General features: G+C 40.1%; 2 protein-coding genes across 3 annotated transcripts; one reads left to right on the forward strand and one right to left on the reverse strand.

Annotated features, from left to right (window-relative positions):
• Positions 1-4576: 4576 nt before the first annotated feature.
• On the forward strand, positions 4577-8963 carry ubxn1 (UBX domain protein 1). The gene is made up of 10 exons (XM_020635822.3): positions 4577-4635; positions 5190-5254; positions 5380-5433; positions 5549-5676; positions 5930-6020; positions 6256-6447; positions 7608-7659; positions 7774-7896; positions 8085-8268; positions 8379-8963. The coding sequence occupies exons 2-10, from the start codon at positions 5196-5198 to the stop codon at positions 8417-8419; spliced, it is 924 nt and encodes a 307-aa protein (XP_020491478.1). The 5' UTR covers positions 4577-4635; positions 5190-5195; the 3' UTR covers positions 8420-8963.
• A 177-nt stretch (positions 8964-9140) lies between these two features.
• On the reverse strand, positions 9141-15969 carry si:ch211-114c17.1 (pre-mRNA-processing factor 39). 2 transcript variants are annotated; one of them, XM_065958424.1, is made up of 15 exons: positions 15863-15969; positions 14279-14529; positions 13926-14051; positions 13667-13785; positions 13320-13487; positions 12963-13143; positions 12755-12859; positions 12130-12247; positions 11882-12036; positions 11653-11779; positions 10903-11174; positions 10501-10685; positions 10245-10319; positions 9850-10021; positions 9141-9686 (listed from the first exon to the last, which is right to left on the reverse strand). In XM_065958424.1, exons 1-15 carry the CDS (start codon positions 15918-15920, stop codon positions 9618-9620), a joined length of 2181 nt encoding a protein of 726 aa, XP_065814496.1. In that variant the 5' UTR covers positions 15921-15969; the 3' UTR covers positions 9141-9617. The 2 variants fall into 2 exon arrangements, with proteins under 2 accessions (XP_065814496.1, XP_020491477.1); XM_020635821.3 differs by having other exon boundaries at positions 9141-9689.
• Between the last annotated feature and the right edge of the window lie 310 nt (positions 15970-16279).

Raw genomic sequence — 16279 nt, forward strand, 5'->3', positions numbered from 1 at the left:
CTGTGAACATGATGTGAGAACTGTAATCTAAAAAGTGTCCCGTCAGGCAGCAGGCTTTGTCGACAAGAGGTGTCCCTCCACAGATAACAGCAACTCCACTGGAAGCCAGAGTATTTTCCATATGGAGATGCTGTTACAGCTGGTGAGACCCGCATAAAGAGCACAACTGACACTGTGTGCAGATCATGAGAACCAGGTGGTGGTGAGTTTCATTTCACCACATTATTAGATGTACAGATTTCTGCTTAGACCTACCATTCTTGAAGTCAAATATTTGCTTCTTGTTACTTCAAGAGACACATAGGCCAGCAGATTTTTTTTTTTGCAACATCTTCAAACTGCCAAATCTTAACAATACTTTAAAGATTTGCACATCACTAAATATTTGAACTAAATGACGGCTGTAGGACAAAAGTTACACACATGAAATAATACTGCCCTCCTTTGGTTGGCCCAACCACATGAAATAAAATTACTTTATTTTTTAATAGGGCCCTCATGTGATATTACCACCCAACCTAATAAAGAAACGTAAAATATTATCCACTTGTATCGCCTGATCTTTTTTACTGCTTCTAAGAAACATTTTAACATGGTGACACCTATAAAATCAGGGTCATTCACTCAATAAAATTATGTTGAGAGTCAAGAGGGTGTGCCATCTCAGCAAATGAATTTTAGCCTTTAGTCCATTAAAATTAATCTTTTACAGGGAGGCATTGATTTGGCTTTGAACAAGTATTGTTTCTTTGTGTACTCCTCCTCTCTTTAGTTTTCTTGAACCTCTCCTAACTCATCCCAACTGAGCTTTGACCCTTTCATCCTGCAAAAAAACAAAGCCATAAAGTAATTCAAGAGTAGATTATAAAGACCTTCACCCCTATTGTCTTCTTCGACTTTGCCCACTTTTTTAAAAGCAGGTAATTCAACTGTGAACGGTTTATCAGTGGATTCAGAGAATCTGCAACTCTTAGCACAAATATTGCAGTGGATGTGTTTATAAAAGAACTTCACATTATGTCTGAACAGAAAAGGTCTAGTCTTTGATGACTAATCAAGTTTAAGGAGGAGTATGATATTTTTAAACAAGACATTGTGATACAATAACTACTAAGAAGCTTCACTCTTGCTCTATTGACAGGTGTTCGATTTACAAAAGGAACAAAAATCTACAGAGACTACCTTTTTTAGACTATGTTTTTAGATTCCCATTTAAAACAGCTATCATGGTTACAGAAAGATATACCAGTATATCAGTAACTTTAGCCCTATCAACAGTGGTACAGCGTAGTTTCTTGGTGAAGGCCATCACCCAACAACTTGATTTACCGAGCTGTTTGTTACCTGGCAACCAATAGTTCCTTCAGGAGCTAAATTAACTTGTTTTTTTCAAGATTTGCCTCAAAAGCCATTTTGGGTCTTTATTTCCAGCCATTTAGTTTACTTTAATAAGATAGCAAACACACTCAGAGGATGATCTGTGATTGACTTTTGACTGATGAAAGAAAAAAATCAATTGACTTTCAGTGACTATAGGTGGAGACTACAAGTTGCTTGTAAACCTGATGTAGTTCAAATGTAATCCAAACAGAATAAAAAACATTGTTTTACATTTTAATCTTGGTATAAATGACATCTTAGACGATTCTACAGGTATCATAGCATGAACGTTCAATGTTATGTGATCAATATTTAAAAAGAATTGAGAATGCTTTCTATAACTACTTTCATTAAAAAGTAGAGTCATTAGAGTCATACTCACCACGCTAACACGGCACATCAGGCTCTTTTCGGTCATTAATTCTGTTGGGAAAAAGCCAAAAACAATGGACACAATTATATGACAAATAAAAATGTAAAGAAAATAAAACAAACAAAATAGAATGAATGGTAAATGAGAGAGAAAAACAGTCAGTGAGTGAGAGTCTGACAGAGGAGAGAAGTCACAGTGAAGTGAAGGTGCTATGACTGAAGTCCGTCCCTGAGTAATGGTGGACTTGTGAAACAAGGCTACTTAAGACTGTGTGTGTGGGGGAGTAAAATTAATCATTACACTTACTGTAAATATGTAACAGATACCCATAAAAGTTAGCAAATTGTATTCTCTTTGAACTCAGAGACTTATGAAGATTGGGATATAAAGCTTGTTTATCTGACCTTTTTATCTGAAATTTCAACCCACATGAAATCAGCTACGTGCAGCCTTGATTTTATTCCCACAACGTTTCTCAAAGAAGTTTTTAACACAGTTGGACCCAGTATTTTATCCATTATTAATAGTTCCTTGGTGGAAGGTGTAGTCCCCTCTGCTTTTAAACATGCTGTGGTCCAACCACTTTTAAAGAAACCCAACCTTGATCCCACTGATTTTAACAATTTTAGACCAATCTCAAAACTTCCATTTTTATCAAAAGTTTTAGAAAAGGTGGTTTCAACACAACTTTTATCTTTTATGACTGAAAATAACCTCTTTGAGAAATTCCAATCCGGTTTTAAAGCTTGTCACAGCACAGAGACGGCCCTCCTCAAGGTAACCAATGACCTTCTTTTAGCAGCGGATAGAGGGGAGGGCACAATTTTAATTCTTTTAGATCTTAGCGCAGCTTTTGATACTGTTGATCACACAATTTTAATTGATCGTCTCAGAAAATGGGTTGGTTTAAAGGATACTGCACTTAGCTGGTTTTACTCTTATCTTTTAGAAAGAACCTTTGCGGTCACCATCGGTAACTACTCCTCCTCTACCTCTAACATTACCTGTGGTGTACCGCAAGGTTCGGTTTTAGGTCCCATTTTATTCTCCATTTATATGCTGCCTCTTGGCCAAATAATTGAACGGCACAAAGTCTCCTTTCACTGCTACGCAGACGACACACAGATATACCTTCCTTTGAGACCTGAGGATGCTAGGAGCCTAGCTGCTGTCAGAAACTGTCTACACGATATCAACTGCTGGATGGCACAAAACTTTCTCCAACTGAACAATTCTAAATCTGAAATCATAGTATTCAACACGCCAAACTCCACTCATATTTCAAAGAGCAGCCTCGGTCCCTTATTCGCGAATGTCCACCAGAAATCTAGGAATAACATTTGATTGCAATCTCACCTTTGAATCCCATATCAAAACAGTTGTCCGATCATGCTTCTTCCATCTATGCACCATCTCCAAAATTAAAACAATACTAACCCAACCAGACCCTGAAAAGATCATCCACGCCTCTCGACTTGACTACTGTAACTCACTCTTTTCCGGAATCACAAATAAGTCACTGTCACTGCCAAAATGCAGCAGCTAGGCTTCTTACTGGTTGTAACAGACGACATCACATCACTCCAATTTTAGCTTCATTACATTGGCTTCCTGTAAGTTTTAGAATCGATTTTAAGATTTTACTCATTACTTTTAAAGCACGGACGGGGCTGGCTCCAAGCTATATAACAGAGCTACTGACACCATATGAGCCAGCCCGCAGTCTTAGATCCTCAGGTGGAGGCCTCCTGGTCTTTCCAAAGTCGTGACTTGAAACTAAAGGTGACCGGGCCTTTTCAGTCAGGGCCCCTCGACTTTGGATCAACCTCCTTGACTTTGGAACAACCTGCCTGAGGAGATAAGACTCGCAGATTCCCTCAATTCTTTTAAATCCCTTCTTAAAACCTACTTTTACAGACTTGTAAAAGTGTCTGATAATGTCCAAAGGTCGCTGCACCTAAAAACATATACCAGATGAGAAATGTAACTTAGTATATTTACTCAAGTAGGCCTACTTTTTAATAGTAGGCCAAAGGTAAGTACACTTCACCAGAATGTAATAGTACTTTATACTTTTACTCTTTTGAGGTAAATATTGCACATTGTATACTTACTAATTCATTGTATATTTGTGAAAGTCTAGCAACAGGACATAACCCCGTAAAATGCTGCAAACTCATTATTACAACAATAAAAAGACACTACAATAAAGGTGCTGCAGTACTTTTGTCTCTACAGCGGGTAGAAAAGAATAAATCTAGAAAGCTCTTAATATGCTGTGATTGTGTGTCAGTTTTAAGAGCGTGAGCTCCTTCTACTCCAGTCGACAAGATATCATGTTTAAAGTAATGCAAGTATATTCCAGAATCCCTCAACAAGGTATGTCAGTTGTGTGTATGTGGGCTTCAGCACATAGGTCTGAGGGGAAATGAGGAGGCTGTCAAGTTGGCAAAACAAGAATGACATAGGCTATAGGGAAACATCCTTCAAAAAGTTGTGCTTTCTTTCAACAAGAGGAAACAGAAGAACACATTATCATTCACTGCCAAAGGGACCGAAGAGACTGAGAGAAGGGAACTGACACTGAGACATTAAAAAATGAAGATGAAACTGGATTTAGGCTTAGGCCTACGTGAAATTCTACAAAGACAATTGTATGGACAAGTACCAGGACTATGGATATTAATTTAAATAACTAATGAAGAAATTTGACGTTAAAGATTTTAGTTATTATTATTATCCACCAATTGGTGGCGGCAGTGAACCAAAACATTGTTTGCCCATCGCCAGAAAACACCAAGAAGAAGAAGTTTCGCAGTTCTCTTCCTGTGCGTTTTGACCCATGTGAGTTTCCGTACTGCTGAGGCGGTGTTGACTGATGTGTGAGTAGCTAACTAACGTTGTCTTCATGAGCACATAGGCTGTTGTGATCTCTACTGCAAATAAAACAAGACTCGTGTGTCTTTAAATGTTAGATAGAAACACACATTTGTAGCTTTAGTGATCGAGAGCTTGAACGAGTTTGTGGTCATTTTTTAATCGAGCTAGGAAACAAGGCTGCTAGTTTCTGAGCTAATTTGAACGCTAGCGATTTCTATGCTAATTTTCGCACTCAGTATCCCGACAGTGATGATGTATAGCGACAACTACAGAGCACATATTTAAGAATAAAAGATGTTTATATCGGGCTGCTTGACAATGAAATACATTAATTTGTTCCTGTTGTCTTAAGTCTGACTATTCAGGTAATGTAGCTCATTCACACAGCAATGAGCTACATTACCTGAAGATAGTTCATTTCTCTACAACTGGGTTAGAAGTAAGGCTCAGTAATGCAGTTTACCTTGTGTTAACAGCAATAGTGGTATAATTATAAGGCAACAGCAATAGTGGTATAATTATAAGTCAAAAGTTTATGTTGATGTTTATGTTTCAGGTCAAAATGGCAGAGTTAACAACACTGGAGAGTCTGCTGGAGATGGGTTTTGACAAAAACAGAGCGTGAGTCACACCATATCCAAATATCATCCTGGTCCACAATTTGAGACATCTACCAAGAAAATGAAAGTGAAACTGTTAAAAAAAATGTTTAGAGAACCTATTTTAACTTTCTCTTATGTGTTCAGGGAAAAGGCGGTGGCCAAAACAGGAAACATGGGAATAGAACCAGCCATGGACTGGTGAGTCAGCGTTGAACTGCTTAGATGATGAAGACCCTCCACCATCTGGTGATCAACGAAGCAGTTTTGCAGCTTTTTTTTTTTTTTTTTAACTGTTCAGTTTTCTTTTCTTCAGGCTAATGGAACATGAGAACGACCCAGATATCGATGAGCCCTACGTGCCACCTGCAGCGAACGTCCTTGGAGGAGCAGCAGACAGCCAGTCCACCACGGATCAGCTGACACTAGCAGACACAGCTGAAGGTCAGGAAGAAAAAAAAAGAAAACTCACTTTGTACTCAACCACCAAGGCAGTTCATATGAAACGTTTTCTTGGTTTCTTCACCTCTTAGTGGATTTCTTTGACCACACTGATTGTGAAGGTGTTAAGTGTGTTAGGTCAGCATTAGACTTTTGCTTTGATTAGTGGTCGAGAGTGAGACATTGCAGTACCACATGAAACACATTTCAACCTCTGTTTCTTTCTCTTTCTTGTGTGCTTTTGTTTTCACTTCAGGGACCGCTGGTGGAGACAGCACCCAAAGGGAAATTGAGGAGAGTTTAAAGAAGCCAATGTCGGAGGAGGAGAGACTAGAGCAAGTTAGAAGGTTTGAGTTTACTCAGCACAGACACAAAGCATCCCATCTGTACTGAATGTCCAACCTACCGCTTCTTCTCCTTACCCAACAATGTTAACATAATTAGAGAAAACGACAACTGATTTTTTTTTTTTTTATTCCTTCTTCTTCTGCTTAGAGAGATCATAATGTGTAAGAAAGGTTAAAAATGCTAAACGCCTGGTCTTTCATGGAAGTAGCTGAATTGTTGGTGTTTGTTTTTCAGGCTGGAGGATCTGATGCGGGCTAAGCAGGCAGAGAGAAGAGAGCGAGAGCGTGCAGAAGAGTTGGAAAGGGAGAAGCAGAGGCGGAGACAGGGCCAAGAGCTTCAGCAAATTCGCCAAAAGATACAGGACGATGATATGAAAAAACTCGCTGATCAGCGCAGGAGAGAGAAGATGGAGGACAAATTAGCAAGGTCGGAAACTCATCGAAACTCAAATTATTCAGCACTTTTCATAAACCAGTGGGAATAAAATGATAAAGTACAGACACACAAAGACAGTTTAAGTCTCTACAATTTTCCTTCTTTTAAAAGAACATTTTGAACTCCTCTGTAACATGTATTTCAATGAGGCAAAAATGAAAATTTTTCATGAAAAAAGTGAAATGTACCATCCTAATAATCAGACGATCTTCACTTGATTCCCAGTTTTACCTTTTACCTTATGGTGCAGAATATACTGGTGAACACAAGCGAATCAACGGCCTTAACTGTGAGTGAGATTCTTGTGAGGAGGGGAGGCCGATACCATCACGTTCTCTGCCTAATGATGATAAAGTTTAAGACCTGATCCTCGGTTTATCCCTTGCCATAAGTATCTCGATTTGATCACACTCAATTTCATGATGAGTTGAGTCTGTATCGTCAAGAGTATGGAGTAGATGAAGCAATTGTAGCAGAATGTTAATTTGAATGGACTCTACTCTGGAGCTCAAACTCAAAAAAATTGAGATTTGAGTTTAATGGAGTGTGATTAAGGTCAAATAGTGACATCTTTTGACAAGTTGATCCCCTGATACCTGCATAGGTTCAGCATCCTATTTAATTTTACATTTACCTCTGATATGGCTAGGTGGGTTATTAAAGCTGGGAATCTTTGCTGCGTACAGTTCTCTATTTTTTCAGTTATTAACTTGTCTTTTTGTTCGTCAGTAGTGTTACGTAGATTCATTGAAGCTAAAAATGAATCAATCTTAAGGTCGTCACTCATCTTGTCCGAGTTCTTTCAGGGGTTGTGTGAAGTTGCAGGTCAACTATTACAGAAGATATTGATGTTTAACAGTATGGAGAGAGGCCAGAAATGAAGAGGTTTTGTTATAGTCTGTATTTTGTTAAGGCCGTGTTACTCACTGCAAACAAGATATTTGGAATGTAGGAATATTTTAAAGATATATATATATATATATATATATTTATTTTACCTTTAACAAAACTGGGTTTTCAAGATGGTAGTGGACACTTCCTCTCAGAAGGTACAAGTATCTGATCCCTTAGACTGTCAAAGTATGTAAAGCTTTCGACCTGCTCTACTTTCTTCATGACTCTCGCTGACCTGATGTGTTTCTGTCTTTCAGGCAGAGGGTTAAAGACAAGATTGCACGAGACAGAGAGGAGAGAGCACAGAAGGTAACTGGATCATTGGGCTCTTTACTCATCCTTTCTTACCTTCACACTTCTAATCAAAACATTTTGGAACCAACAACTGCTTACAACAATATATCTTTTTTTAAACTTGTTTAGTTTGGAGGTGTTGGAACCACCAGCACGGCCACATCGTCACAGCCAGCTGAGCCCAGTCCTTCATCACCCACCAGTCACGGACCTCCACCCACTAAGAAGGAGTATGATGAGTCCAAGATACAGGTACAGGCTTCAGTTACAATCTTACTCCTGAATGCTGCTGTTCTCTCCACAAATCACATTTCGCATACAACTGTTGTCCATCCTTGTATCAAAACAGCACATTTAGAGACCTCACTTGTTAACATTATGTCAACAGATATTCATTACGCATTACTACATTAGCTTATTTTCTACTTTCTGCTCTGAAGGTACGCCTGGTGGACGGCTCGACCCTTACAACAGTCTTTAAGGCTCAGGAGCCGCTGGCGGCAGTGCGTGTCTACATTCAGATGAACAGCAACATACTTGAGGGTCAGGACTTCACGCTTCTGTCGCCCTACCCCCGTCATGTCTACACTGAAATGGACATGGAGAAGCCCCTCAAGGAACTGGGTGAGCTAAGTTTTATTTTCGACGATTGCCTTCGCCTGTTGAGCACTATTTTGGCCCGTTTCGACTCTCAGTGTGATTTTCATTTCTGCTTTTTTCTTTGTTTTTTTAAGGTCTGGTGCCTTCAGCTGTGCTGGTGGTTGCCAAAAAGTGAGAACAGGATGACCTGGTCTTTGAGCCTACCTCATCCCCTCTGCATCATCAACTAGAGACAACAGACACAACACTGATCTGGGAACAGAGCCACAACCTTTAAGATTCACTCAATAAGCAAGCGAACTGAACTGAAGCAGAGAGATTTGGTTTGAGGTTGCATTCACATGGCGTTTTAACTGTTTTTAATCAACTTTTTGAAAGTAAGAATATAAAACTGATTGGTTAATTCACTGAATGACGCCTCAAACTCGATATAGGTGGTTTGTGTACAGGGGGGTGGAGAGTTATTCCTTCTCACTCAAGAGTGAAGTGAAGATTGCTGGCCTCAAACAGATATTACTTTCAACATCACATAGAAACAGTACACTAAAGAATTCAATTTTATCCTGATCCTTAAATAGCAAAGTACCACATAAGTACTGAAACAGTTCTGATATTCCTGATTTTGACATATTTTGCCATTTTTTTAAGTTAAAATATATCAAAACTTCTGTCTGCATTATCATTACAAATCTACTTACAATAAAGCTGACTGAGAATTACGATGGTGGACTGCATTTCTTTTTACAAGTCATACATGATTTCATGTTTTTCTTTAATCCTTAACACAGGGGTCACTTTTTTCACCAGAACTAATCCTGGCATTTTCTTCCCCTGCTCTTAATTCATATGGAGCTGCTGCAGAAGTGCGAGTAAACAGACAAGCCACACAAAACAACTCTTTTTGACACACTATAAAACACCTTTATGTACATTAGAAAAAACAAATATCCTATTCTGGAATGGTAAAAAATATCAATCGTCCATCAGCTGTCAATTTCAATAAAGCTGGATGCCTTTAAATGTGGAGCCAAGGAGTTGCTATCAAATACAAAAATATTTCCAATTAAAATGGAGACACACTAATGTGCTGACAATGGGTGTCACGGTATCCTTTCATCATCAATCGTGTCCATCAGAAACAACAATCAAAAATGACAGAAATTTTTAAAAGACCTCAAATGAGGTAGCCTTTCTTTAAAAAAAAAAAATCCAGGACAGTGAGGTTTTTCAGAGGAAGGACGGTGAGGAAAGGATGCTGGGATGTTATTTTTTTCAGCAGGTGGACCTGCAGCACTGTAAAGTTCAGTTTGATGTTCAGCTGAGAAATCTTCCCAGGTCCAACTGATTTAGTGTCCAAAACACTGTCAACTCTTTTAGCTGGGAGGATAGTAGCCCTGGTTGTAGTTCCAGGTGTTCTGGTAACCATAGCTACCGTACTGCGGCTGCTAGAAAAGAACCAACAAACAGGCAATAAGTACACAACATCTTAAATATAACTTGTTAAACCAAAATCGTTCAGATTTATCATTTAAGGTGCAAGAGGATCAGAAGAATCAAAAGTCTATTTTCTAAATGTTGCTGTTTGCTTAATATTTCTAACCCTACCTGGTACCAGCTGCTATATGCCCCATAGCCGGCCTGTGCACTCATGTCGGCGCCCATCACAGGAGGAGGAGGTGTAGTGATGGGGACGTGCGGCATGGTAGGTGGGACTTGTTCAGACACATCAGCAGCAGAGCCGTCGTCGCCTGTGCTGAGCTTTTCTGGGTCCTCGTCCCTAAAAAGCAAATACGTTTTTCAGGAATAAATGTGAATATATTGTTTCACAGCAGACTTCAAATGTTATTTGTCTTCAACAGTTCCTCCTCGGCTGGGAAAGATAAAATGATCTTATCTTCAATTTCATGCATCAAGTGGAGGTGTACAGTACAGAAAAAAACAAATTAAAAAACAATACAATATATATATATATTTATATGGAGTCTGTATATCCTTCTCACCCGTTCTCTGCTCCTCTTTTTGTTCCACCCAGCTCCTTTAGAAGTTTCTGGTGCTCTTCATACATAGACAGCACACTGTAGAGGACAAAATCAGAAGATGAAGAAACAGTAAGATGATGAATGGTGTGTGTGTGTGTGTGTGTGTGTGTGTTTAAGAGCAACTGTAACAACCAAATTCCCCCTGGAATAAACATAGTATTTCAGATTCTGATAAGGTACCATGAGAGTAATTATGACCAATCAGAGGACTTCTGACCTTTGAATAGAGTTGCTGTAGTCCTCTGCAAACTGCAGACCTCTCTGTGAGAAGAGGATCTTGGTGTGTGGGGCCAGGGGAGCTGCGAGAGCTCGCGTCACACACTCCTGCACCGCCTCAGTGGAGGCCCAGGGGTCCCCCGACACCTCCAGCTCCAACAAGTTCAGGTGCAGTTTGTCATTGTCCTGAGGTAGGTAGGGGAAGACAGAGGAAATCAAAAACTAGAGATACTTTATCTTTTAATTAATAAACATGGATGTATGAGGGGGATTTAAGTTAGCAATGTGCCCAACATAATCTATTTATCAAATGTGAAGTGATGAGTGCAAATCAAATAGTAGATGAAACAATACAAACATTACATTGAAGGGCAAATTTGGGAGTGTTGGTCACTGATCTCACCGGACTGATCTCCAGAGCGTCCTGTAAGATCCCGCGGGCTCTGCTGGGGTTTCTGCCCACCTTCAGCAGCAGACGAGCCAGTTTGATTGAGTAGAAAGCGTGCAACGTGGGATTCTCCTTGGACTCTGCCACCGCTTCCTGAAGCAAGGCCTCCGATTGGTCCAGCTGACCATCTCGTCTTTCCAAAGCGGCCCTGCGAAGGCGGACGACTGCCAACCCAGGCAGGGTTTTCTCCAGGGCCTCCAGCACTCGCCGAGCCTCTGTTAGGTCACCTGGTGGAGACGGTGGGTGGGCAAGGATTTTTAATGTGTGGGAGGTTCATGACATGGGACACAAGTGTCTTTAAGAGTAAGATTAAGTTCTATTTTTAGATGGCTTTGTCATGAGGTGTTTTTCATTGATCATTGATCATTGATCCCCTCTTCCCTTGTTTAACCTATTTTGGAGTCTGTAGATTAGAGTCACTCAGTTTTTAGTTGCACCAAGAATAGGCTGGAAGAATGCAAATTTGTAAACATGGACTACAAATTTGAATTAAGAGATCATTTATTTTTAGTCTACTTTGACGCTTCTTTACTCAATGTGTAAACAGCTCTTTCAGTGATGAAAAGATGTTTACACACCCAAAACAAGTAGTCTTGACTGTTAAGCCGACAAAGTAAGACTGATGAAAAACATTTAAAATGTCATTGAAAGAAGAAAGAGATACAGTTGGGATTGTAGAGTGTATGTGATTTGATGTTGTCTTACCGTGCCTCTCCTCAAAGGTGGCCCACTGCATGTGGATGTTGGGTCTGTATGTCAAGTGGATCTCACAGGCTCGTTTGTAAACAGCCCGTGCCTCGTCCACACTCTGAGCCTCCAGGTATTGAGTGTACTGAACGACAAATACAAAGATATACAAATACATTTATAATATGCCCTTTTTTTTTTGTGTGCTTTCTCTTATTGGTCCCGTCCCATACACTTCTCTCCTTACCCTGTTCCAGAACTCCTCATACAGAGCACAGGCGATTAGGCAGCGCTCAAAGAGGATTCGAACCCTGTGGTCATCATGGGCAACCCCAGAATCCTCTGATCCCTCCTGTGGCTGGGCTGTGACCTCTGACTCCTCTGTAGCTGCCTCATTTTGATCTAGAAGAAGAAAAACAAACTGTGGTCTCTTTCAGATGTCCACAGGATCCCGGAGAGTGTATGATATAGTTGTGAGCTTTGTTGTTTAGTCACCTGAAGTAGGGTCTTTCGTGTCCTTGTTCAGCTGAGCAATCTCCCAGTCCAGATATGAGTGCCATGACCGCAGCTGAAGCCGATCTAGTGGCTTGACGTGGAAGTATGGGCGTTTAATCTGCAGCCAGTAATAGAAATAGTTAGCAACTTTATCAATAAAACTAATTTTAGCTATTTTCTTTCAGCCATTTCTTTCCATTAAAACCTTGAAATAGCAATGATTCTACTGTAAACAATTTCAATGCCAAGAACATTTAAATTGGTGATATTTTTGGTCTTGTGTAGACGATGCAGACAAAAAAGGAATTTAGGGTTCTGGTTTGTAGAACGATTTCGCTCTTCAGGCTCTGGGATTACAGTAACAACTTGTAAAATGCACAGCAGCTGCTGTTTTGGATCAAGCATTTTGATCCTTAATCATTTTGGTTATTACAGACCATCTGAGTTCAGCTTCTTAAACTACATCAAAAGGGGCTTTGGTACACTTAAATTATATGAGCCAAAACTCTGGAATCAAACTGATCTTACATTTCTATCATGGACAAATGCCTTGAAAATAAAGTTTTTCATGCCATGATCAACTGACAAGAGTCGAGAAGATTGGATAAAAAAAAACAATACATACAGCATCTTCAAAGTTCCATCTCTTGCGGACTTCTCCTTCGTTGTCCTGGTACACTTTGTCCCTTCGAAGCAGCACTTGTTCCCTGATCTTCTGCATCAGTTCCTCCTATACAGAGACATTATTTTAAAATTTGACCTATGTTTACATTTGTGTGTTTATACAATAAATATTGGAAGAATTTTCTGATTGAATACACAATGGTACTGACAGTGTCTGTGCCCTCTGGTGTAACAGGCTCCTCCTCCCCCGGTGGTCTCTCCTCCTCCTCCTCCTGGGCCTGTTCAGCACGCTCTGCCTTCTGACTCTGACGACAATATGTCCTCAGCTCCTCGTACTCCTCCTGGGTAAGCACCTCTTTGGGCTCGTGGCTGTTCAAGTGTTCCTTGAACCTAACAGAAGAAAAAAAGGTAAGGAGGTGGACATAAGAAGAAAATGTTGAAAGAAGGGAAAAAGAAAAAGCAGGTATTGGAGCCAGAGGAGAAGAGGAGGATACCCAGAGGACCAAAGTTGATTTAAGGGTTAAATAATATTATTTTAAGAAATGCTGGTGTGTGTGTGGTCTTACTTGTCATAGTGGGTGTTGTAGAGCTGGGTGGGGACTTTGAGGACTCTGTCTAGGACGGCTGCTGCGTTCCTCATGTTCCCCTGTTCCTTCTCCCACTCGATGTAAAGATCCCAGAGCCTGTCTGAGTGGAAGTCCAGACCTGACGCTGCCACCGCATCCTCAAACACACTAAGGGTCCAGATTGGAAAATATTTGAAATGTCAAAAAAGCTTAAAAAAAAATGCCAGCTTGATTGCCGTCCAGTGGTTTATTTTCTTTAACTTCTAATCTCGCATGTGGTATAAAAACCTACGCAAAAAAAAAAAAAGCCCAGTTAAAAAAAGGTGTGTGTGAAAGTGTTCATCTACCTTCGAATACGTGTAGGCGAATCATACAGGTTCATGTCCAGTGTTCCCAGCAGCAGATTGATGTAGTGGATCCACAGATCTACACTTAGAGGGATCACCTTGAGACCTTGAACACACACCTGGAACAACACACACCAAAACCATGAACATTAGCATTTAAAAAAAACAGGGTGGAAAACGTCTAAATACACTTACAATTATTTTTAATAGTGTGTGGAAAAAGAATCAAACAATTGTAAGCTCTTTTCTTCTGCCTTACCTCCTCTGCTTTGTCTTTATACCCGGCACGACGCTCCAGATCAGCAAATTTCTTCCAGTAGCCGTAGCAGAGGGGGTAGCGAGCAAGGAAAGCCTCCAGTGCTCTGCGTGATGCTGTAATGTGACCCTGAGAGGATGAGGGGGGAAAAAAGAAGTGTAACTGTCACATGGCGCTTCAGCAAGCTACCACACTAAGCATGGCCTCATGGGGATGCTAGAGACAACCATTTCAAAGTTTGAGGATGTCATGCCTCACTACTGAGATTCATTGTGTTTCCTGCGATTGTCTCCCTCTTTCTCGCCGGTAAAAATCAACACACACACACACACACACACACACACACACACACACACCTCTTGCTCACAGTACTGTAGAAGGTCGGTCCAGCAGGTGAAGTCTTGAGGATTATCTTGGGCAGCCTTCCACAGTCGCTCAAAGTCTGCAGGCAGTTCTCCCTCCTCGTCCTCTGCAGCTTGGGGCATGGAGAAGGGAACAGGCTCAGGGCCCACCGAGGCTTCAGGTGCCTCAGCAGCACCGCCATTTTCTCCTGACGTCTCCTCCATCTCAGTTGGTGGCGGCATAGGAACCTCAGACAACTCCATGGCTGAAGACAGGGCAGTCAAAGGTCATTTATAATCCCATTCACACACAGCAACAAGCACATAAGTTAAAAGTCAACACACAGGTTTGCACTAGAATGCTTTAAAAGTGATTATTTCATGCTACCTGTGGAGTCTGACCCTGCTACTATTCCCTGACCAAGCTACCTAATTGATCAGGGAGTCAGACATTACTATCTGTTCATTCACCATCAATGAATGAACAGAAAAAAACCCACAAATGCCATCGCCATTTCAATTCCCCACCACCACCATTGACAAAACAATTTTTTCACACAAATTAAATGATGGAACATATTCAACCTTGCTAGACTTTTACAACCAACAACTCTTCATTGTGTTGACATATGGTGTAAAAGAAAACAGACACTTGAGCGCCTCTGCTTAAATCAAATAATAAAACAGACAGAAGCAATGAACACTCTTAGGGTTTGTTTGTTTTTATTCGTGAAAAACACTCATTTTTGATTTATGACACCGAGCTTTCTTTATACTAGTTTAAAGCACTTTTTTTAAAGACGCTTATTTTGAAAATGTAACTAACCTCTACAGGAGACGCAATGTGATATCAATAACAGACTTCTCAGTTCACCTGCTTCTTGGACAGATTCATGTTAAAAGGTAATCATAACACCATCCATGTGTGACAAAACACATGGATGCTGCATGTCTGAGTTATTAGAAATCTTTTTTTTTCCTTTTACGAAAAAGAAGTTAACCAATCACACAGACTGAAAAATGTTTCTTTTGTTTGAGAATCCTCTCAAAACAAATTAAAGTCCAGGGTGGGACTAAATCTTTCATATTTATTGTGATTATATTGAGCAATCAAAACAGTTTAACGTGAAAGCAAACTAACTACTGCCCCCCCAGGCTCACACATTATAAAAATCGACAAAACAGAAACTAAATAGGTCGTTCAGGGCTTTTGTTGTTGACATAAACAAATCTGTGTTTCATTCATCACAAGCTCAATGAACTGAAACTCTTTGTACTGACTTCAGTGTCTTCCAGTAGTTTTGGACATTATTAATCTACTTTGAGACAAGATGAGTGAAGCAGCCTCACACTACATTGTTGAACATGTGATAAACATTTAGTTAGAGTTATTTAAAGACAGCTACTGTTTCGTGGTGTTTCGTGGTGTTATTGCAGTCACGTTAGCCTAGCCTAGCCTGTCATACTTGTCGTTTAAATAGGTCGGGTTTTAGCATTTATTCAAAATTCTTCCAAATGAAACAAAAACGATTGGTATATTTGGAAGAGAAAAAAAAGTGTAATATAATTACATCCACGTTTTTAAAAAAAAAAAACTACCTGAGGACTCAGCGAGCTCCCCGTTGCCGCTCATCTCCTCACAGCCCTCCGCTGCCATGATGGAAACGTCGCACTGACGTCATCGACGCGCGACAAGACGCAGGTGTTCTGAAAATGCGTTCTGTGCGGATTAAAGCCCACGCTGTAAATATTGAAGGACAAAAACCCGCGTTTGTTGATATTCAGGAGTCAAAAACGTACTGTTACGTCATGGTGAATATGGAGATAATTTAAAAAGTCAGTTTAAAATAGTAAATACTTTAGTGTTGCCAGTTTAATCGAATTTTCCTGTTTTTATTCCACAAATAATTTGTTGTCAACCACTTTTTGTAAGCACAACTTTGCACATCAATGTCATTCTTCTTGACATGTAGTCATACAGTTTTGTTTTAAATGTTTACATTTTCATTAAAACAT

This window comes from Labrus bergylta, chromosome 9 (assembly GCF_963930695.1).
Source record: "Labrus bergylta chromosome 9, fLabBer1.1, whole genome shotgun sequence".
NCBI lineage: Eukaryota > Metazoa > Chordata > Actinopteri > Labriformes > Labridae > Labrus > Labrus bergylta.